General features: G+C 35.8%; 1 protein-coding gene across 1 annotated transcript; it reads left to right on the top strand.

Annotated features, from left to right (window-relative positions):
• The first annotated feature begins 1,359 nt into the window (after positions 1-1,359).
• On the top strand, positions 1,360-3,501 carry rpa3 (replication protein A3). Its single transcript, XM_053490141.1, has 4 exons — positions 1,360-1,598; positions 2,292-2,366; positions 2,594-2,705; positions 3,260-3,501. The coding sequence occupies exons 1-4, from the start codon at positions 1,500-1,502 to the stop codon at positions 3,340-3,342; spliced, it is 369 nt and encodes a 122-aa protein (XP_053346116.1). The 5' UTR covers positions 1,360-1,499; the 3' UTR covers positions 3,343-3,501.
• Positions 3,502-10,771: the final 7,270 nt, after the last annotated feature.

The following is a 10,771-nucleotide window of genomic DNA, read 5'->3' on the forward strand; positions in this document are numbered from 1 at the left end:
TTTTGTTTTATATAATTTAATAATATATTAGATTTCTTTTCAGTCTATTTAGGAAGCTTTTTATGTAAATGTCCACACAGTTTAAGCAATGTATATAAATAAAAATAATGTTTTTATAAAAACATTATCAATTAAAATAATGTCTGTATTTCTCAAATACTTATTCACTGCTTTATGTGACTTCATTCAATATCATAATGGATATTTAATAAAAGAAATCAGACTTTTAGGGTAGTGTATAAGTTATATGACTTTTATGAATGGGTCAGTTCTTTGATTCAGTTTCTTTATGTGAAATGATGAGAGTCGGATTCCATATGTGACCCAGTCTGTGAAAACCCATCTAAAGTATTTTCGGGGGGAGTTGCTGCTTTCTAAATAAAATCATCCTACATAGCACAGCCCCCTTCCCCCCCCCCCCCCCCCCCCCCTGTGCCACCATAACAGTTATGCACTGTATGTCCTAAACCCTTTATATGGGTCCCGCACTAACCCACTCACTAACCGTTTTAGAAATTAAATTTACACTAGAGCGTCTATTGGATCGGAGTACACAGGCCAGCCTTGCACCTATAGCGTCGGGTTTGATTCCTGCCTCATGTCTGTGTGTGTAGTTTGCATGTTGTCCCAATATTTTAATCTCTATCCATCTATCACTACACGATATGAACAAAAGCATTTGGCTAAACCTATAATGACATTGTCTCCAAATACATGTACTTCAGCATGGAGTTTCCCCCCTTTGTCTTTACAGTCCTTGCTTTGTGCACTGTGACACAGTCATTTTGAAATAGAAAAGGGCCTTTCCCGTGTTAACTGTTGCCACAAAGTTGGAAACATAGCATTGTCCAAGATGTCTTTGTATGCTAAAGCATTAAGATTTCCCTTCACAAATAGTTTTAGGTTTATCATTATTATCGAGGATGACATCATAATTAAAGGACACAATAATTAAAATTTTTATTTAATCAAGAAATAATTAGTGTTAAATAGGCTAGTAATCTGTAATAAATAAATAAATCTCTTTACATCTTTAATCAATTATTAATAATAATCAATATTTTTTACAAGTTATACACGTTTGAAATTTCCACAGCAGCAGCAGCAGCGGCAGGTATCCGAGGTGCTTATGTTACCATGGTAACGCACGGGGAAAGTGACGTCAGCGCTGGTGACGCAGGATGTTCCGAACAGGTGGAGTTTTGTCAAGGGAAGTTCCCCTTAACTGACATTCCCTGCAAACGACACAGGGGGTAGGGAGCACTCTGTGAAGTAACCCATTTCGGAATGGAATGCAGCATAGTGGAACCAGAAACGTGTCTCTCGTTTGTTACGGAAGTTAAAACAGGACGGACAAAAACGGAAGCAGACGCTGCAGTGAAAAGGGAAATACGTCACAGCACACATTTTTCGCGCGATTCCTTTCTTCACTCCTGCACCGGAGAACAAGTTTCACAGCATACACAAGTTTAAAACTGTAAAAAACTTATTTAAAAAAAATGTCGGGTGTGTTCGAGTCTCCGAAAACCAGGATAAACGTGTCGATGCTCTCTCAGTACGTCAGCAAACCCGTGTGTTTCACTGGGCGCGTGCAGAAGGTAAAGCAAGTCACGAGCCGCGCGCGCGCACAGACTGAATATTATTTATGTTGTTAATGTATCACGTGTTTAACCAGGCAAAACAAGAATAAAGCATAATTAATATCGAAACATGTTAATAACTCAAAGAAGATGCTTTAAAAAACACACAGGACTAGTTATGTAGTTATTGTTTACATTGTTCATATTATAAGCTGCTGAAGTCTCATCTTTCTAATATCAAAGTGAATTTATTTTGTTTAACTTAAGTTTTTTTTATAGATCTTTATTCTGCCTTAAAATACATATTATGAGCTTGTTTTTAAACACTAGCTTGCTTTTCTTTTTCACTATAAAATGGAACTTGGCATACAAAACAAACTGAAGTTGAGACAAGGTGCATCTTTATTTGTCCCACAGTGGGGGAAATTCCTTAAGAGTCTCTCTTTTCTTCTAGCTACTGTCCTTCATAACATTCATGGGACCCATGGGGCTATGACGTAACTAAATCTTGCACAAGATATTGCAGAAAATGCAAAAAGCATTCCACTGGCTCGGTCGCTCGTGCGCCGAAAATGCTTCTCATGCCTCGGCTAATTTTTTATTTATTTACTTTTTTTAATCAAGGTGGGCGTTCATTTGTCCAGGTACCACTGTAATGATGTAAAGAGCTTTCGAGGTCAGTGTAAAAAGTACTTGTTTCTCCCTTTACAGGTCCATCCAAGTGGCAAATCATTCACAATGACAGACGGAGAGGGAAAGAGCGCATCCGTGGAACTTAACAATCCAGTACGTGTGACAAATAGATCCCTAGATGAAGAGCTAAGCTATTTTAGATATTTCTGCAGGCTTCAAGGCAATTGACTTTTAGGGGGGGAGAAAAACATGCCTGTGAAGGAACTTGACTCTTTTTTGCAGCATACATGTACAGACTATATTTTAAATAGTTCACAGGCTTTTTATAGACTAATAGTAATCATTTAACATGACTGTCCTGTCCTGACCTCTTCTCATAGCTGGAAGAAGAGCTGAGCGGAATAGTGGAAGTCATCGGAATGGTCTCGAATAAAGGGACCATCATGGCTGCGGCGTACAACGTCTTCCGGGAGGAGAAAGGAATTTCATTTGGTGAGCGCGTTTCCTACTGCAGTAGATCTTTATCGACTCCAGAGAAGCTGTACATCCGCTCGTTCATGGAGCTGTAAAGTCGGGCGAAAATGTGGCAGCGGAAAGAAATCACTTGATACAAAATACACAAAAATGTTTTAAACCTTAAAAAAAAAAAAAAAACATGTTGAAAGAGTAATTAAATGTAGCTCATTCCTCATTATACATTAATTATTATTATACATTATTAGTATACAAGCAAAGCGTTTAAACATAAAAACCTCAAATACAGGAGTTTACCATTGAATTTAAAATTAAATGAAGCAAAAAAAACTAATATCAATTTAGGATATATATATATAAAACATTCAAAATTGCAATGCAAAGCGAATCTTCATCTAGGCATTGTGATATTGTAGCAGTTCGTTTCTGGCGATTGCCATCTCTAATATTTGTATCATCATGGAAACTTTGCAATTAATGTACTCATTTTTAAGTCCGATTTGATTCTGTATTGTGAGATCTAGAAATGCAGACTTGTGATTGTTTTTTTTTTTTTCCTTCCTTTTTTACAGATTTGGAGCTGTATAACGAGGCCCTAAAAGTCCTTCACGATTTCCCTCAGTATTACCCGTTCGAGGTGTCGTCAAGCCGATAAAGCAGATCAACACCCTGCATTGTGTGTTTCTGTGTTTTGTGTTTCCCCCCTCGTTTATCGTGTCCCCACTTATCGTTCCCTTGTAAATAATCCAAAGCAGCTGATCGCCAAAAGCTGGCGATTTTTGTTACTTAAAGAAATAAAAAGTCTTTTCGAGGAGCCAGTTTCCGGTTTGTTGATTTTAGAAGTAATTTGTGTAGAGTGATTTATACAGATTGTTGTAAAGATTTACTGAATTTAATGAAAGATTTAAAGTAATTATTAATAGACAGTATGCAATGATTCAAAACTATGCTATTTTTTTAATTATTGTTTTTTTATTCCTTACTCACTTTTTATCGAGCTGATTGTGATGATTATGACTTCAGTGCTTGACCTAATATTATCGATAAATGCACGACTACTTATGTACATCAAGTCCAGAATGATTGCCCTGAATAAAAAATACTTAAAATGTATTAAAACACATTAGCACACTACTATAATTCTGCCTGTAGATGGCGACACACACAAAACAAAAACATATTTTACAAGTATCTCAGGAATTTTATTGTTTTACTTTTATTAAATTATTTTTTTTTTGCAAAATTAGGGACTAAATTAAGTCCTTAAATAAACAGGAAGTTTTATGTGATGGATGATGTGATGCAGTCCTGATACAAAGTAAAGTGACCGTTACAGCCTCCTCCAGCCTCTCCTATCCGGCTTTATCCTGTATTCAGGGAGGGCTGGAGCCTATCCTAGGAGACTTGAAGCATGAGGCGGGGCACATCCTGGACAGGGTGAAAATCAATCAGATTACGGGCTATTTGTATTAGCTTAATCTGCAGGACTTTGTACTGTGGGAGGAAACCCACCAATTAAGGGGCGGGAATTGAACCCAGACCCTAGAGGTGCAAGGCAACAGTGCTAACAATGTTCAGTTTGATTCCTCTTCAAATAAATTTAAATTCAAATGTATTTGTCACATACAGTACACAGTACGATATGCAGTGAAAGGCTTAAATGACCGCCCGTGACCTTAAAAAAAAAAAGATCAATAGGGAATAAATATGGAATAAGATAAGAAAAAAAATCTTTACAGAAAATATAGCGATATAATCTTACTGTACCTTGCAATTGTTCCAGAAATTACAAATTATATGTATTACGGCACAAAACACTATAGTTTTATCTATTTATAGTCTATTTATAGTAATTTTATTTTTGTTTTTTTTTATTAGTAATGCCGTGGTTTTCTCTCACTTTGGAGACCAACAAGACAAAATGATCAGCGTGTTATATCACTTAAAAAAATAGGAGAACTTAAACTCCTCTGTCCTAAAGACTTTCATGTGTCATAAAACATAAAGCACAACTTTACTTTGGATTGTTACAAAGCATTGATACTGGAGACTCCTTCCATCCCCTTACTGGAAAAATCAACCTCTGTACATTATATATTGTTTAAAAAAAAAAGAATGAAAGAATGCTGTTTAATAGCATAGCATTTATAGCAATTTTGCGCATCCACTATACATGTTATTTGTTACCATAGAAACCATAACATATTAGAACATTAGAACTAATGCATTAATATAAATTCCCCTGGAGCAGGAACCTATTATCAGACCTGATGTTTCAGAAAATTAATCAACACCTTCTGACCAATCAGAATTAAGGGGGGAAAAAAAAAAAAGTAAGACACAGCAATATACAAAAATCATTTAAAGAATGTCACATGACCCAGATTACATGAGTGTATGACTGAGTGATGCTTCTGTAACCAACATCACACTTCACCTCTAAAGCACATACAGTGGGGCAAAAAAGTATTTAATCAGCCACCAATTGTGCAGGTTCTCCCACTTAAAAAGATGAGAGAGGCCTGTAATCTTCATTATAGGTATACCTCAACTATGAGAGAAAAAATAAGAAAAAAAAAATCCAGAAAATCACATTGTAGGATTTTTAATGAATTAATTGGTGAATTCCTCTGTCACCTACAAACAAGCAAGATTTCTGTTTCTCACAGACCTGGAACTTCTTCTTTAAGAGGCTCCTCTGTCCTCCACTCGTTACCTGTATTAATGGCATCTGTTATCAGTATAAAAGACACCTGTCCACAACCTCAAACAGTCACACTCCAAACTCCACTATGGCCAAGACCAAAGAGCTGTCAAAGGACACCAGAAACAAAATTGTAGACCTGCACCAGGCTGGACTGAAGACTGAATCTGCAATAGGTAAGCAGCTTGGTGTGAAGAAATCAACTGTGGGAGCAATTATTAGAAAATGGAAGAAATACAAGGACACTGATAATCTCCCTCGATCTGGAGCTCCACGCAAGATCACACCCCAAAAATCCCAAAGTGAATGACCTGCAGAGAGCTGGGACCAAAGTAACAAAGGCTACCATCAGTAATGCACTGCGCCGCCAGGGACTCAAATCCTACAGTGCCAGTACATGTTGAGGCCCGTGTGAAGTTTGCTAGAGAGCATTTGGATGATCCAGAAGAGAATTGGGAGAATGTCATATAATTAGATGAAACCGAAAAATAACTTTTTGGTAAAAACTCAACTTGTCATGTTTGGAGGAGAAAGAATGCTAAGTTGCATCCAAAGAACATCATACCTACTGTGAAGCATGGGGGTGAAAACATCATGCTCTGTTTTTCTGCAAAGGGACCAGGACGACTGATCCGTGTAAAGGAAAGAACCAATGGAGCCATGAATCGTGAGATTTTCAGCAATGGCATTGAAGCTGAAGCGTGGCAGGGTCTTTCAGAATGACAATGATCCCAAACTCACAGCCTGAGCAACGGAGGAGTGGCTTCATAAGAAGCATTTTAAGGTCCTGGAGTGGCCTAGCCAGTCTCCAGTTCTCAACCCCATAGAAAATCTTTGGAGGGAGTTGAAAGTCCGTGTTGCCCAGCGACAGCCCCAAAACATCACTGCTCTAGAGGAGATCTGCATGGAGGAATGGGCCAAAATACCAGCAACAGTGTGTGAAAACCTTGTGAAGATTTACAGAAAACGGTTAACCTGTCATTGCCAAGAAGGGGTATATAATAAAGTATTGGGAGGAAATTTTGTTATTGACTAAATGATTATTTTCCACCATAATTTGCAAATAAATTCTTAAAATTATAGGTTTCTCTCATCTTTTTAAGGGGGATAACTTGCACAATTGGTGGCTGACTAAATACTTTTTTGCCCCACTGTATATCACACTTAGGAACAGTAAAAATGTCACCTCGTTAAAATGTCACTTAAGGACCGAAACTTGTAAACCTTACCTCGCTCGAGGGATAAACTCTCAAGAATCATCGCTAGAGGATTTATTCTACTGATGTGTGCAAGACGTCTGCCATGTTTTATGTCCTGGGCCTGAGCTGTAGGTGGGCTCCTGATAATTTGATCTAAATTATGTAAAAAATAAAAATGTAAAAAGTCTGTATAAAAAAGCTTTTTTTTAAATGCAACACTTTGCTAACTGTAACAGGGTAACATTCAAAGATAAAGGTTTAATTGGGATTATATCTCATGAATCTTATAGCTTTCATCCATTCAGAGACCTCTGTATAGTCCATTTTATGACTTGGGTAAACATTCACACGCTCAGTTACACACCACATGCCAGTTTTGGAACGCCAATTATCCTAATCTGCAAGTCTTTGGACTGTGGGAGGAAACCGGAGTACCCGGAGGAAACCCACCAAGCCCGGGGAGAACATGCAAACTCATATGCACACAGTTCTAGCAAGTACAGGGGGGGTGAAAACTTATGCAAACCTATTGTTTTGTTTATAATTAACATCTGTGTCTTAAATGTGTAAATTAAAAGTATTTAGGAAGCTGTTGCTCTCTCATACTTAGCAGAAATACAAACACGATTTCCAATTCAAGTCCTTTATAATATATATATATATTTTACGTAATGCCTCTTTTTACAGGCCTGAAGAGAAGAATGAACAAGCCTCATTCCACCACGGGCCGGGGTCAGGACCCAAACACCGCCGTCTCCTGCTCCATCTGTCATCTTTTCCCTCTTTATCATCTCTTCCAGCTAATTATTCTCTCTCTCTCTCTCTTTGTGACAGATAAAGATTCCGATTCTCTATAAATTCCACAGATACATGGCCCTAGGTGCATTCACTGCATTCACCTCCGGCAAGCTGAACTCACAATCTTTAGAAGTTCAGCAGTTCAGCGTAGTGAAGGTGAAAAGCAGCTTCAGCAGTTGTATTTCCCGGAGCTGTTTTACACAGAGGAGCTGCAGGGGCTCGGGGCTTCGCTTAACTCATAAACCCCATAAATCTGCTCATTTGTTAAACGTGCCAGAGAGAGAGAGAAATGGAGAGGAGCTCCCACATGGCACGAATCAAACCTCCCTCAAAATAAAAAAGAAGAGATGTTTGAAATTGATGTAAGTTAAATACTGGAAATACTTTAAAAATTATTGTCTCGCTTCTTTAAATGAGGAAAAGTTGTTCTATTAACCAAAACATTTCGTATTTAGATGGACATAAACAAAAAGTAGAAATACAGTAAATGTAGTGAATAATATTTATAACCTTTGTCAAAAATAGTATTTATGAGTGAGAGGAATAAATGTTTAAGTGATTACTCATATAGCCGTGTCCGTAATGATCTGCTCCATGAATACACTTTACGTTTAATATTGATCATCATGGGAAAAAAACAACAACAACAACAAAAAAAAAAAAATAGAAAACACACATCGTTTTTCTTATCCACACAGGTCAAGAAATATATATATATATATATATATATATATATATATATATATATTTATTTATTTTTTTTTTTATTTATATATATATATATATATATATATATATTTATATATATTTATATATAAATATATAATAGGATAGAAAATTATTTCAAAATTATTTTAATTTAATTTAATTTAATTTTTTATATTTATTCTTTTTCTTCCCTTTTCGATTTACATTGTTTTCTTTTATATACATATTGATTGTTTTCATTTGTAAACTCCCATTTTTATGATCACAAATAATAATATTTTCTCTTATGTGATTAATTTCCTGCATTTTACTTCCTTAAAAATTTTTTATCAATGAAACATGCTACATTATGTAACAAAAATTGTGCTTTTATTTTAAATTAACAATAACAACAAAAACAGCAATAATGATATGATTATGATGATTATTGTTGTTGTTGTTGTTAATAATAATAATACTAAAACTAATAGTACTAAAACTAATAATACTACTACTAATAATAGTTGCTATTATTATTATTATTATTATTATTATTATTATTACTATTATTATTATTACCATTATTATTATTATTATTATTATTAGTAATACTAATAATAATAATAATAATAATAATAGGGTTGTTATTATTATTATTATTATTATTAAACAAAGAGTAATAAAACATAACAACAACAAAAACAATAATAATAATATCATTATTATTTACACACTAAACCAAGCAGTAACAGAAATATTAATTCATTCTTTATATAATCATATAATTATATGCTCTTTATATTATAAAGAACATATAAATCACCAAGAGTATGTCATTTACGCTGACAAATTTGATAATGATCCCATGGCAGTCGATACCTTCACCATGTCCGGACCTGCAGCATGGCAGCTGTTTGGCTCCAGGCCACGTCTTATAGCTCCTGCCAGAAACACACTGCTGTCCATCACCAGGCGAACGTCAGGAGCCCGGCCCGCACCGTGTTTTAACACACACCTGTGTTGTTTAGTTTGCACCACAGATGCCACCATGGTAACTCGGCAATTTTGTTGTTGTCAGATGAGAAGAGATCAGTGCTTATGAGGATTCAGATCTTTTATCACCGCCGGGTGATTTTCTATAAAGTGTCATGGATGTGCTTAAAACTTCTTAAAAAGTATTTTTTTCCTTCCAGATGTTCTTGATGGAATAAAAAGAAAATCTGGGCAACCACTGTGTAAAAAAACAATACCCTTTGATGGTAAACACTGATAAAAACTATTTGATATGATATTATTATTTGAAATCATATTTCAGTGTGTGTGAAGGTGTTGATTTATTTTCCATAACAGCTGCACTGACACAGGTGCAAAGTTTATATAAAAGCTTTCATTCTAATACGTCATTGGGACTCCACATAATATAAATAATAATAATAATAATAATAATAATAATTATACATTTACAAAATGATCATCACTCGCACCATGTTTCATTCATTCTTTATTCCAACCAGTCATTTGCTGCTGTTCCATGTGATCCATATAGATCATAAAAAGGCTCATTGAAAAATCTCACCAGTGTAAAAATGTGAACGTTTAAAGGAAACAATTCTTCCCTCTAAAACTGTCGGACAATTGTTTTTGGTTGTTGTTTTGTGCAGTAGTGAATGCGATATGAACTAGACCAGCAGAGGACAGTCGACACTGTACACTCATAGAGAGAGAATTAACACGACACACACTGTGAGAGACGCACTGTCTCTCTCTGTCTGCACACACACTCACACACACACACACACACACACCACTGGATCTTTATATTGCGAGGAAAACATCCTGGACACTACAGGTAGGAAGTTTTATACAGTAAGTCCTATAATAACAGAGTGTGTTTATTTATTTAGTTAATATTTGTAAATATAATTACTGTTAATGTAACTTTTACATCTGGTGTGTTAATATCTGATTATCACTTAACTACTGAAGAATTCAACTGGACGTAACTGATCTGTCGTGACATTTATGGTTATGATTATGAATAACTGGTCTAGAATGACTGTATTTCAAAGAATTTAGAATCTTGTTATTTTAGATAATTTAAATAAAACAAAACTGGCAACTAATTTAAATTGGAATAATTTTTATTTGGAAATTAAAAGAAAACAAAAGGTGTATCTTGCTTGGTAGGAAAAGGCAGGTAATAAAGATAAATAAATAAATAAATAAATAAATGCATGAATATGTGACTACCAGGGATTATCAGAAAGTTTTGAGATTCGTGTGCAACAGATCCTCCCTCAGACCCCCTAAAACCCGGCAGTAGAATTGCCTATTGGCGCTCTGGCCCCGGAGGATGCCTTCTTGATGCACATTGTTAATAAAGATGATGAGCATGGACTTGGTCGCCCTTTCCGGACGTCGAAATGATGGGCCCCTCCACGACCTCAGGGTCGTACCCGTTTCATCACCGGTAATGAGGCTCAGCTCAGGCTCACCGGTTGCTCAGTTTTACACAGAATTTCACGTTTGCTCTTTGTTGTCCATGATGAAATAGCAGATTTTTGTTCAGAATAGCACCAGTCGCATGGCGTACACAGGACGATGTACACAGGACGATGTACACAGGACGATGTACACAGGACGATGTACACAGGACGATGTACACAGGACGATGTCTTTTGGCACACTGACTTATG

Source organism: Clarias gariepinus, chromosome 28, assembly GCF_024256425.1.
Source record: "Clarias gariepinus isolate MV-2021 ecotype Netherlands chromosome 28, CGAR_prim_01v2, whole genome shotgun sequence".
Lineage (NCBI taxonomy): Eukaryota > Metazoa > Chordata > Actinopteri > Siluriformes > Clariidae > Clarias > Clarias gariepinus.

Bases quoted from the DNA above. Each gene is read 5' to 3' on its own strand.
- rpa3 (XM_053490141.1), top strand. From the start codon at position 1,500: ATGTCGGGTGTGTTCGAGTCTCCGAAAACCAGGATAAACGTGTCGATG. The intron at 1,599-2,291 runs GTAAAGCAAGTC...CTCCCTTTACAG, and splicing joins TCACTGGGCGCGTGCAGAAG to GTCCATCCAAGTGGCAAATC. The intron at 2,367-2,593 runs GTACGTGTGACA...CTCTTCTCATAG, and splicing joins CCGTGGAACTTAACAATCCA to CTGGAAGAAGAGCTGAGCGG.